This window comes from Cupressus sempervirens, chromosome 3, assembly GCF_028749045.1.
Source record: "Cupressus sempervirens isolate cs-2001-9-10 chromosome 3, ASM2874904v1, whole genome shotgun sequence".
Lineage (NCBI taxonomy): Eukaryota > Viridiplantae > Streptophyta > Pinopsida > Cupressales > Cupressaceae > Cupressus > Cupressus sempervirens.
The window spans coordinates 468,350,728-468,363,781 of record NC_143120.1 but is presented as its reverse complement, the minus strand read 5'-3'; the positions used below and the strand labels follow the sequence as shown (position 1 = coordinate 468,363,781).

Sequence of the window (13,054 nt, the reverse complement as noted above, 5' to 3'; positions counted from 1 at the left end):
GAACTGATTGTATAAAAGAAGTCAAAGAATAGTTCCAACTGAATGAGGATGGCTCTATCATAATAGAAATCAGGCCTGTGATTTGTATGAGATTCTTTGATGCATATCTGAACAACTGAATTTTAAGAGATTTGAACAGTGTTGTAGATGCATTAATTCATTTCGACACTTTGGTTTATATCTCTTTTAGAGTTCAAGCAAATGTGTTCAGTATTGAATTGGTGTACTAGCTGGTTGTTCTTGATAGCATAGATAAATTGGAAATGACAATTGAGAAGTCATTATTGAACAGAGCCTTCAATTGAAGGGAAGCAAATTCTCAAAAGCCTCATGTCTTTGAAAAACATCTTCGATTGGCATGATAAATTTGAGAAAGACCAAATCAAGTTTCATGCATGAACTTCAACTGAATATGAACAAATTGACATGAAATGATACTAATGAATCAAAGGCAACTAATTGGGGTAGTTGTTGCACACCCAATTAAAGTGGAAGATATCAAGAGCTGTTCAAGATATATATAGACATATTTGCATGGTTATATGTAGGATTGCAAGTTTTCTAACCTAAAGAATTGTTTCCCAGTATTCCAGTAAAGACAAAAGTAAAACCTTTTATATAGAAGCATGGCAGTATAATCTGCATCTAACTGACAATGTCTACTTTGAAATCCAACTAGATTTCGAGCATAGTATCTATTAGAACGAAGAATGGTAAGATTAAAGTTCGTGCTGATTTTAGGAATCTCAAATAGGCCTCATTGAATGCTAATTATCTTTTGCCTGGATCACAACCTTTTGATGTTCACTGAATTCAAGATACTATCACTGTTAGATGGAATATTTTTATTTTAATCAGATTGAGATGCTATCAAATGATCAAATTGAGATGTTATTAGAAAATAAATTCAGTAAGGTGTTGACAAATCCTTGGGCAACTTTGCATACGCGATTGCTTGTTGAGCTAGTAAATGCCAAAGTTACTTTTAAAGAGTATTGGACTTAGGTTTGGATAAAGTGAGAGTGATTATTGTATGCCTTGATGATTCAATGGTATTTTTCAAGGTAATAGGTGAACATTGTGATCATCTGATTATGGTGTTTGAACATTCTCCTTAAATTCAAAAAGGTTCATATTTCTTAAAACAAAGGGGAAGTTATAGATTTGATGGAATTTTTTAAATCCTCTCAAATATCTGGATCTACTAGTCTATTTTCGGCCAGCTATTAAGCATTCTTGTTTTAATTTGTTTTGTTTAGTTGAAAGATTTATTTATGAAAAACATCTTTTGTGAGATAAAAACCATGTAGGTCTTTTGCTCAACCCCCAAGACTCAAAAAGAAAGATCAATTTTACTTTCAGTTATTATCCATTATGCAAAACCCTATTAATAATCTTGTAAATTGTGGGAGGGTGTAAATCTTTCCATAGCTCTAGGTTTAGGGGTAATGTTTAGTTGTAAAGGAGCTTCACCTGCTAATTTGAAGAGAGGTTGTCCTCACATTCTGTTCCATTTTATGTTGTCTATTTTAGGATTCTAGAGATAAATTATAAATTATGCCGTTGACTTGGTGGGCAACCAATCTAGTTCATGATTCGATTGTTGAGGATAAACCTTAACCTTTGATTTTGAAGACAACCAACTGCTGTGAGGAACTTTAGGAGAGAGAAATTAGTGTAATATTCTATGGATTAGTAATTTTCTATGACGATGATTGATCATAATATCATATTAGTGTATTGTTCTTTCATCTCAAACTGAGAAAATATATGTATTCAAGAGTATTTTGCATAATATTCAAGTTTTGGTGAAGTTACATATTTTAATAAAGAAAGTCTTGAAATCAAGCCAAAAATTTGGGTTGCAATGTTTCTACACTCTAAAGCTATGGTGCTTTTAACCCAAGTGAGATTTCTGTCTCTAATGTTCCTAGATCAGTTGAGTACTTTAAAGTTTTAAACTACTTTCAAATTTCAGTTGTGCAAAACAAATTATTAAATATATAATTCAAAGCTGATTTTGTAAAGTTTTAATTTCGATATCTTTCCTTCACCATCTTCATATCCAAAAATATCTCTCAAACAATAAAGATGAAGAATTATGCTTGCTAGAAAATTGATGACATAAATATTAATACTCCAATATTGACAATTTATTCTCTTTTAGTAACATGGTTAGACTCCCTTTGGCATGTTTATAGACAATTACAATGCAACTCATGGGAGATGGGTCTAGAGTTTAATTGTTTGAATTTCATTAGCTCAATCGTTCAATATTACAATATGTCAAGCAAGAATGGTTCATGTGGATGAACAATAAGAAAATTTACAAACACACTAATAAATGAAAATAATAGTTATTTGTAATAATTGTGATGTTAGAAGGTATCACATTTCACTTTATATTTCACAAATGTTTTGTATTTCTTGTAGCAGATTTAAACAATTTTGTCTTTTTCTTTCAATGAGCTTTGAGTGACAAATATAGAATTGTATTTTTTGTTATTTCATAATCTTAATTTTATTTGATTTCTGGAATTTTTTGCTACTTGCAACTTGTAGTTCTCAGAGGAAGAGCTAGAAAAAGAGGTGGAGAAAACAGTAGAAGAATTCAAAAGCTATAAGCATGAGTTTGATAGAGATCGTATTAGAGAACAGGTAATACCAAGAAATTGTTGAACATTCTCTTCTCTGGCTTCTTGCAGCGCCTTAAGTCTTGATCATATTTCCTTAGTTTTCATTTTACTGCAGGCAGCAGAATTCCTTGAGGGAGGAAAAGTTTTGGAATGGTTAATGGAACAAACAGAGGTCACGTATGTGACAAGAGACAATTGATAATCTGAAGAAATGGTGTTATTGATCCATATATGGTAAATGCAAAGGACTGCGAGTCTAAAAGAAATCAAATTGCTTTAGAGGATGCTCTTCTGTTAGTGTGAAGTGCAATTGGATTTTTTTCAGACCCCATTTCTTGTAATTATATCACCAAAAATATGTTCTATAAGGTTTTTATTTCAAAGGATATTGATGGTTTTGAGATATATTGAAATAGAATAGAATGAAATATCTCGAGATACAAAGATCCAATTTTCATATATGGAGTAATTGTATCATTGAACAGTAGTTTTGGTTTGCCATCTACCTTGAGAATCTTATTAGCTGGTGAATAGTAGACATTAATAAATATCTTTTCTATTTCAGGTCCTTAAAATTGTTGGTTATCTTCGCCCTTTTTTAGATCCTTCAATAAGAGTTCAGCCAAATGGTGAATATAATTTTCCTTGGCTATGAAAATGTGATCAGTATATCTGCTTCAACAGGATATTGACAAGAAACTCAAATTTGAGTTGAAGTTGAACACATGGAATCAAATTAATGTGACCTAAATCAACTACAATCCTTTGATAGAGCTGGAAGTTGAACACATGGATTCAAATAAATGTGGCTTTAATCAGATTGTGGTTCTTTGATAGTCTTAATAATTTTTTACTTTATTTTTTAATTATAGTGTGACTGTTTGATTGAGGATAATTGTATATTTCTTGTTTACACCATAGGTATAGGACTCTGAGAGTTTAGGGCTGACACAGCCATCCCAAACCTATAAGGCCAATGACTTGGACTTGGCTGAGTCAGGAATAACTCGTCAAATCAGCTAGACTTAGCTGATTCACCAAGTCCTAAGCCTAGGATTGGCTGCTTCAGGTTAAGTGGAAAAGTAAAAAAACACATTTTTATATGTTTTTGTTTACAGTTATCACTTAACCCTAAAAAGAAATTCTTACATTTGCAAACACAAGAATAGGAAAAGAGGTGCTAGCGAAAACATATTGAGGTATTGAGGAGAAGACCAAGAGATTAATTGGCTCTGAAATAGCAATGGTTAACTGTTTGCACAAAGTAGTAACTTGCACTAGTGGATTTAGAGTCAAAAGAAGGATTTAGAGGAGGCCTCTACAACTTTGAAGTACATTTATTTATTTTTGGAGCAAATTTGAAGAGGTTAGCTACATTTTTTTGTTTTCTATTTTTTAAACTTTCATATTTCCATTGTTTTTGTATTTGTTTTAGTTTTGTTTCATTTTTTATGGAAAAATAAGAAATCGTAGTTTTTTCTATTCTTTATTCTCTTTATTTTAATTTAATTAGAGTGTCTACAAATTGTATAGGCTTATCTTTTTCATGTATGATATATTGCAGCATAATGTCTAAGCCCGGTGGTAGTGCACCTAGTGAAAACCAAAAATGTAGACTCATTTAGATGCCAAAGGGATAAGGCTTGGAATTAGGTCCCCAAATTCAAAAAAATGAGAAGTTATATATTGACATCACAAAGTTAAATATAGTGAGGGAGGTATTAACCAATTAAAATATCACTTGGCACATATATCAAGGCATGATGTCAAATCATACAAACAAAAACCCATTGATGTTATAATGTGATGTGTGAACTAAAATAAAGAAATTTGGAGAGAAAAAAGAATTAAAATATGGAGATTTGTTATGATGATGCTAGAGGCACTTGGATTTACCCCATCCTTTTGCCATATGGTTTCCACCTTGATGAAGGGAGCTTTGGCCTTTGTTGAAGTAAATGGTCTTAGATCTGAACAATTTGAGCTAACTGGTGCAGGGGCGCACCCACAACAGATGAGGAGTCTTATACATTCAAAGACATCTTCAAGGTACTAAGAACCTATAGGATAGGTTAGGAATAGTATCTAAGCATTTGGAGCTATTTGTAAGACCTAGTTCCAAGATTGGCATAATTATAAGCCCCTGGTCAACTATGGTCAAAGGTGTCCAAATGACTTAAAATCTTAGGATATTTCATGTTTTCATGTTCTCAACTTGTTTTGATCCTAGTTGAGTCATTTAGATAAGGTTTGATCATGTTTTGATCATAAGTTGCAAAAGTTGCATAAAATGCAAAAATTACTAAAAAGTTGCATAATTTGTAATTTGAATCCCCAACGGCCAAAAATGGTCTGAAAAGTTGTTGTGACCATTGGGGATGCCTACATATGTCCTTTCAAGCGGGTGGTAGGACAACATGATGTGCTTTTGCATTCTAATCAATAAAATAACTCAGATTTCTTGCCATTTTCATGTTATAGTAAGGTGTACGGACACACCAAGGTGATCAATCTACATTTCCAGATAGGTTGATTAAATACCTTTCCAATGCATTTGATTTGAGGTCCTAATCAATCTCCTAACTCAAGGTATTGTGGTTTTTGTAGAAGTTGCTTTAAAAAGTTGTCATACCTAGGGTTTCAATAAGAATTTGTCATATCTAGGGATTTCACCATGGGAATCTAATAGCCTTAAGTGAAATACAAGTATTAACCATGTACATTAAGATGCATTTGGTCTCAAGTTTGTATATGCAGGTGACAAAGAGAAATTTGATGCCCTATGCATGCAAGACTCATGTGCATGCTTATAACATTGATCAACATCTCTCATAACTTGCTCCAAAAGAGTCGTCGAACCTTGTTATCAGGTTTATAACTTGTTTATGCATGCCCCTTCATAATCCAATTGTTAAGTTGAAGTTTGGGCCTTTGGAAGGTATACCTCCTTTGTATTTGGAGACTTAATAGGGTTGATTACCTAGAGAAGAAACTAAGGATAACCTTCTTTGTTTACACTTTCGAACCCTGGTGCTTTGGTATGTTTAGTAAACCCCAAAAGGGTATTTGAATATGTGATTTGTTCATAAGGTTATATGGAGATTGCTGAAGTTAAGTTAAAATTTCATGAAAAAGGGCTACAAGCCTAAGATAGTGGATTTGTGAAGCAACAATAAGGTAAATGTTGCATAGTATGGTTTTAACCTTCAATCCAGTTCACTGTGGACCTAAATAGACCACAAGTTCAACCTTGAGTAACTTATGGTCCTTTTGTATGTTTTTGGGGTCTTGTGTCAAAAGATTGTCAACTTGTGCTTATAGGGCGATTTGTGATAAGTTTTCTTGTTTGAAGGGGTCTTCCTTGTGATTGGGATTTTCTTGTGTAGGGTTAGGTTGTGATAACCTTAACATCATAATTTGAGCACTTGTGGTTGGTGCTTGAGCACATTAGGCATGATCAGAGACAACTTTGCTTGGCATACCTTCAGTGAAGAGGATCTAGGGGATTGTTGATTCTTTTAAGGATCCCTACACCAGGTTCCATTGCATCACTAACAAGATCAATTAGGAAAGGATGCCACCTTGCCCGAGCCCTTTTTGTCATTGTTGTTGGTTCACTACACTACCTACTTAGGGATGAAACTCTATCTCCTAAAGTCCAGGGTGCCACTTTTCCCAATAATGAAGATATATCCAATATCCAATTTGCTAATGACACTGCCATTTTGTTCTAGCAAGACGAATAAAATGTGGAATACCTCATGGGAAAATTAGACTTGTTTTGCAAAGCCTCGGGAACTAAATTTCTCTTTCTAAATCAATTCTCTTAGGATGGAATGATTCTCCACTAGGGGTGTGCAATAGATTCTCTTTTCATCAAGGTGGTCCAAATTTAGTGGTAAGATATATGGGGAAATAGTTTTTTGTTTGCCCTAACCTGAAGGATATGTGGGAATGGGTGAGAGACAAGATTGAGAAGAAGCTAATTAAATGAAATAAAAAATCTCTATCCATAACAAGTAGAATTCAAGTTTGTCTAAAGACTCTTTCATCATATTTAGTTTACTATTCATCAACCTAGTTGATCAACTATGGACAAATCAATTACATTCAGAAGTCAATCAGAGACTCTCTATGATCGGATGGCAGAAGGAACAAAAAAACTCATGTTGTTAATTGGGAGTGGTGCACAAGAGGGAAAGAACTAGGAGGTTTAGGTCAAAAACACTTAAGAGAAAAGTAACGAGACTTGGACTCGGATGGGACTTTACAAGGGTAACTTGACTCCTGACCCGGGTCAGACTCGCTAGTGACTCAGTGATGACTCGACAAAGTGACAAAACCCTTAAAATTTAGAAATTTTTTAGGATTTAAAGAACATTCCATGCACCCATTATTGAATAAACCTTAAAGACACAATGACATCGTGAAATAGAAGGTAATTTGATCCAAAGTAATGAGACTCGCCATGAGTCAACGGGTTGAGCAAGGCTCATTGAGTCAAAAAGTCATGACCCTTGTGACTTAGTAGAAAATATAAAATTTCTTACTTTTTTAATAATTTTTTTGTCTTTATTTTGCTTATAACCCTAAAAAGTCTTTCATAACACTCTAGAACGAGAAAAGGAAAGAAATAAAGAGGAAGAAAGGGAAATGGAGTGCCATTGTTTTGCAACCAAGGAAGAGGAGAAAAGCTTGCATTTGTGACATTGGAGTAGCTATATACTTGCATTTAGATCATCAAGGAGTTTATAGGAGCTCTTCTCAGCACTTGTCAACTCATTTCAAAGAGACAAGAGTTGATTCTTTGGATTTAGATGATGTTTTTCTCTATGCTTATGGAATTTTTTGGATGAATTTTTTTGGTATGTTTATGGGTTTTGTTTTACTTTAGATCTTCATAAAATGCAATGCTTAAATGGTAATATTTGGTCTAAAATGTCTTATTGTAGCAACCTTGACATTTTTCTTTACTAAAAATGGCTCCTTCAGCTAAAAAACCCAAGATCTCTAAAGGCAATAGAAAAGATGAGTGTTGGAAGTACACCATAGACTTTTTGAGTAGAGGTAGAGCTCAAACAAAATGCTTATTTTGTACGGTCATTAATGGTGGAGGAATAAATAGATTGAAATATCATATCACTGGCATACATGGTTATGATACTGAGCTTTGTAAAGTTGCAATTGTTAAGGCTAAACATTTTTTTAATGTTGCCTTAGAAAAATATGAACAAGAAAAGAAATTAAGACAAAAACAATTAGCAGAGTTAACTCAAATTGGTTCCACTTCCCATTCATGCTCATCTAGTACTGCTTATGTATCTAGTTTTACACCCTTAGGTTCAATAGGTTGTGTTGGAGAAAGTTCCTCCCTTTTCCCCTATCTTTCTAGTGGTTTTTCTAGTGTTCTTGCCTTTAAATCTATTCCTAGCGCTACCCCCTAATAGTAGTATTGGCATTACCTTTCGTCTTAGAGTCAGAGAATCTAGGTTGAACAATTTTTGTGTACTATGGTCCACTCCTAGTGCACAACCCTCACTTGAAAGGTTGGGCTGGAATAGGGAGATCCATGAAGTTATAAGAAGAGCAATTTGCAAATTTTGGTTTTTCTGCAACATTCCATTTATAGTAGCCAAGTAGTTCAACTTCATTTAGATTTGATTGTTTTATGTTTTATTTTTTATTTTTTAAATTCAACTTTGAAAATAAAAGTTTATTATTTTAAATTGATGTTGAAAATTGAAATATGCTAACTTAAATGTTTTCATAAATGTAACAAGACTCCTTATTGGCAAGGAATGATTGATGTGGTTTACCTCTGTGGTGCGGGGTTTAAAGTCCCCACTGAAGATGAGTTGAGTGGCCCCCTCTTACTAGAAATAGTTGAGGAAATGAAACTTGAGTTGGAGGACCATAGAAAGTTTTGGAGCTAAAGAGGGCGTACCATTATGACAGATGGATGGACAGATAGGAGGAATAAGACTCTCCTAAATTTTCTTGTTTCTAGCAAAGGTAATTCCTCATCCTCTACTTCTCAAACTCTAGAATTTAATGTATTATTGAATAACTAAAATTTTGTTTAATTGATTGCTCAATGATCATTTTTATTATTTAAAATTTTCACTTTCAAGATCCACCATGTTTTTGAAGTCTATAGATGCTTTCTCACATGTCAAAAATGCAAAATGCAAAATACTTATGTAAGGCTATTGAGGAGGTCATAGGGGAGGTTGGGGAAGAGAATGTTGTCCAGGTGGTGGTTATTGATAATTCAACTAATTTTGTTGCTACAAGTAAAATTTTAACTTTTAAATTTCTAATTTTTTTATTTTAGGTTTTTATTTAATTTTTAAAATTAAAAGTTTTTTAAAACATCTTAATTTTTAATTGTTTACTAACTAATTTAAAATTACTGCAAAATAAATTTTGATGGAGAGACACCCAAGAATCTTTTGGACTCCATGAGCAACCCATAGCCTTGACCTCATGTTAGAGAATATTGGGAAGATTGAATGGGTGAAATTATGTGTTGATAAGGCCAGAAATCTTTGCAAGTTCATCTATAATCATGCCTTGGTCCTCAGCATTATGAGGGAATGGAGGGAAAGGAGTTTACTTGTCTTGGTATCACAAGATTTGTCTCTAATTTTATCACACTAAAATCCTTGCTGAGCTCAAGGTTACCTTTGAGGTGCATGTTTGTTGGTTCACAATGGACTTCCTCATTCTTTGACAGCACCCTTGTAGAAATAGATGCAACATAATGCATTTATGATGAAGAAGGTTTTTGGGAGCCATGTAAGGAGATTGTGGAGGTAATTTAAATTTTAAAAGCTTAAGTCTTAAATTTTATAAATTAATTTATCTCATCCATATTTTTGTTTTATTTTCATTGTGCAACTTTGCAAAGTTTCATCATTCACTAAATTATTTTTTTGTTTAATTATTTTGTAGATCATTGGGCCCCTTGTAGTCCTCCTACAAGTCACTAACAAGGAGAAGCGCTTTTTGGCCTACATATATGAGGGCATGGATAGGGCCAAGGAGGCTTTTAGGGCCAAAAATGTAGGAGTTGAGGACAAGTATGACCCTATTTCAAACATAATTGATAGGAGATGGCAAAATCAGCTTCATAGACCCATCTATGCAGCAACTTATTACCTCAATCTGGCATATCATTTCTTTGATGATTTCAAGGTAGATGATGACGTTCTTAGTGGCCTATACATTGTGATATGGAAGATGGCCACTAATTCCATAGATATATTACTTGAGATGGATGCCTATAATAATGCAACAGGGCCCATTTTTTCAAATCAAATTTTCAAAGGTCGTACAAAATCTCAGCTAGGTAATTTTTTTACAATATGCAATGCTACACATATTTACTATCTAGTTTCTAACTTTCTAGCTTTAGAGGTTGAAATGCGACTAATATTTAGTTCTTCTCCTTTTTTAAAAATTCAGATAGATGGTGGCAAATGTTTGGGCCTACAACCAGAAACCTTCAACAAATTGCCATTTGCATATTGAGTCATCTGTGTAGCACTTCTGGATGTGAGCATAACTAGAGCATGTTCAAGCACATCCACTCGAAGAGGCATAATAGGTTGTCTGTGGAGAAAATGAATAAACTAGTCTTTATGCATTACAACTTGCACATTAGGACTAGGGAGATTTTGGATAGTGACTCCTATCTAATTACTCTAGAAGAGGTTGATCAAGAGTTTGAGTGGATCACTAAGGCTATTGATCCTATCGTTGATGATGAGGACCTAGGGTGGGTTGATGATGCAGATAGAGAGGTTGAGGTCATGGCTGTGGTAGCAGAAGAGCAAAGAGCTACAATTGGTCCTACTGGAACCTCACAAGCACTAGCAAAGACCACAATTGATACTAGAGGCACCTCACAGGCAGAGGCTATGGCTAATTAGTAATCCAAGACCTACCTTAGATGCCTTACTAAGAGGCATATTATAGATTAGGCTGAGGCTGAGGATGGGGATGAGGACTCGGAGCCATAGCTATAGTCTTGTTTTAAATTTATGTTTAACTTAACATATGATTGGAACATTTGATGATGACTATTGATGTGATGGATTTCATGGAGTTGATATACATTTTGATGGGTTTCATGGATTTTATATATTTATGTTTTCTATTTCCTTCAACTACTATTTAGTAATTTACCTTTGTACTTATGTAATCAATGTATGTTTATGCATGTGATCAAATTACCTTCTATTTAATGATGTTATTGTGTCTTTAACCTTCAATCAGTAATGGGTACATGGAATGTTCTTTAAATTCTAAAAAATCCCTAAATTTCAAGGGTTTTGTCACTTTCTCTAGTCACTAGCGAGTTTGAGTGAGGTCACGAGTTAAATTACCCTTGCTGAGTATGAGTCTCGTTACTTTGATTTGATCACATACATAAACATACATCAATAGCCAAGTCATTACTGAGTCACTAGCGAGACCGAGCCGTGTCACAAGTCAAATTACCTTTGTTGAGTCTAACTCTCATTACTTTGATTTGATCACATACATAAACATACATCAATTATATAAGTACAAAGGTAAATTACTAAATGGTAAATGAATCCATTTTACTAAAGGTAAATAAAAACATTTGTGTTCCTAAATCCATTTGGTTGAACCTCTCCTACTCTTCCAAACCTTTGGCCCTCCTGTAAGGGTGCTCCGCCAAGAGATTGGCATGTAAGGGTATTCATGACTTTGATGATATCCTTAGCAATGGGTCCTTTATTAGCTGGCAATCCCTCTCTTCCAAATTTGATATCCCTAGTACTAAGTGGAGAACTCTCATCATATTGAGAGATGTGTATTTTGTCCTTAACTTCCACAAATCCCATTGCATTCCCTCCAAATGCTTCTCATCTTTCCTAGATTGACTCTACCCTATTGCACAAGGTTAAGGCCAAATCCCCTTGTGTCTTCCTTATCCACAAGCTTGACATATTTCGGCACCTTAATTCCAAATAGAACCTTAATATGAATCAACAATCCTAGAGTAAATTTTGCTTGATTTGTGGTGCAGGCCAATTGAACCTAAAATCCAATGTTTTATCCAGTGCCTCTTTCTGGACAAGCTTCCTTTTTAAGAAACCTAATGGTGAACCTAACTTACGTTCACTGTGTAGATGTTGTGAATTAGTTCAATTTCTTTTTCTTATTGGATATTTGCCAAAGAAGTATGGGGATCATTTGGTCTTGTTGTTGGTTGTGACTTTCAAATTGAGAATGTCATTTCCGAATGTATTCACAATAACAATAAAGCTTGTAATTTCTTTTGGTGCATTCTTTCTTCTTTATTGCTATGAATTAATTGGAAGTATAGGAATGATGATATTTTCAATGGGAAGGCTAGACATCTTACTCAATTTCTGAGGAGACTCATATTTGCTAACATTGCCTTGCAGGTTACTGTCATTTTGAAGTTGAAGGAAAATAAATTGGTAAAGTTGCTGAGATATAGTAAATCTAAAGTGAATAGGATGGAAATAGCCATTGGATACACCATCCTAAACTAGAGAGATGAATTTGACATTACCCTGGCCAAGTTCATACAACAACTCAAGAAGGTTGGTAAGTGAAAATCTCTCCATGATGGCACTAGGCAGAAACAGGTAGAGTATAGAGCATAAGTTGGGAGAGAACACGACATAGCACTGCAATAGACTAGACAACCCCCCAAAGAAGGATTGCTCACCCTCTGCTACCATTTGTTGAGTACACTACTAAGTTTCCTTTTGATCCTTCTAGACTGTGGATTGTTACAAATGTCTTGCCTAAGGAGAATCTAGAAGATGACATTTTTAATGCACCAATGGTGGAATTATCCCCTACCACGAATAGGTGATAATAATTTAAATTCTTAGGATACGATTATTGTAATCCTTTTTGTAACTATTAATCTATATAAGTTGTAAAAGTGATATATATTCTCAAGATGGGTAGGTGTATCATTATCTAGTTTTTCAAGAACCTTGTGTCCTAGAACTATAATAAAAATTTGTTTCTACTTTATTATCAATACAAAAAAAAGAAAAATTAAAATGGAAATGGAAATGTTTTCCATTTCTTCCACACTTTCATTCGCTTAGTATACTATCTATTTCTTTCACATAGTATACTATCTATACTTTATTATATTGAATAAATTTACTTTTGGATTTGGTTTGGGTTGACTTAGAAAAGAAATGATAAAGTTATGAGCATTTTGGTGAAAGTTGTTATTTGCATATTTGAGATTCCCTAACTACAGTCAGATTGCAGTGTTTGGTATAGACACATGGAGGTTTGAGGACCTCTAATTATATTCATTGGAAAGATATGTGAATATGATTTCATTTCATTTTGGTTTGAGTCAATTTGATGCAAATTTGTCAAAGTTA

At 33.9% G+C, this 13,054-nt stretch overlaps 2 protein-coding genes across 5 annotated transcripts in view; both read left to right on the top strand.

The window, feature by feature from the left end:
* The window catches only part of LOC149567168 (trigger factor type chaperone family protein), a 225,029-nt gene extending 212,275 nt beyond the window's left edge, over nt 1-12,754 (top strand). The window contains exons 12-13 of one of the 4 annotated variants that reach the window (XM_089820351.1): nt 2,563-2,658; nt 2,752-3,211. In XM_089820351.1, coding sequence (XP_089676477.1) covers nt 2,563-2,658; nt 2,752-2,835 — 180 coding nt within the window. In that variant the 3' untranslated portion in view covers nt 2,836-3,211. Of the gene's footprint in view, nt 1-2,562; nt 2,659-2,734; nt 3,212-12,079 lie in introns of those variants that run through there. The other 3 variants (XM_089820352.1, XM_089820353.1, XM_089820354.1) reach the window with 3 other exon arrangements.
* Nucleotides 9,592-10,723, top strand: LOC149567169 (uncharacterized). Its single transcript, XM_089817461.1, has 2 exons — nt 9,592-9,987; nt 10,104-10,723. The coding sequence occupies exons 1-2, from the start codon at nt 9,666-9,668 to the stop codon at nt 10,205-10,207; spliced, it is 426 nt and encodes a 141-aa protein (XP_089673587.1). The 5' UTR covers nt 9,592-9,665; the 3' UTR covers nt 10,208-10,723.
* Nucleotides 12,755-13,054: the final 300 nt, after the last annotated feature.

Coding starts and splice junctions, on each gene's coding strand:
- LOC149567169 (XM_089817461.1), top strand. CDS start 9,666: ATGGATAGGGCCAAGGAGGCTTTTAGGGCCAAAAATGTAGGAGTTGAG. Junction 9,988..10,103: donor TCGTACAAAATCTCAGCTAG/GTAATTTTTTTA, acceptor TTAAAAATTCAG/ATAGATGGTGGCAAATGTTT.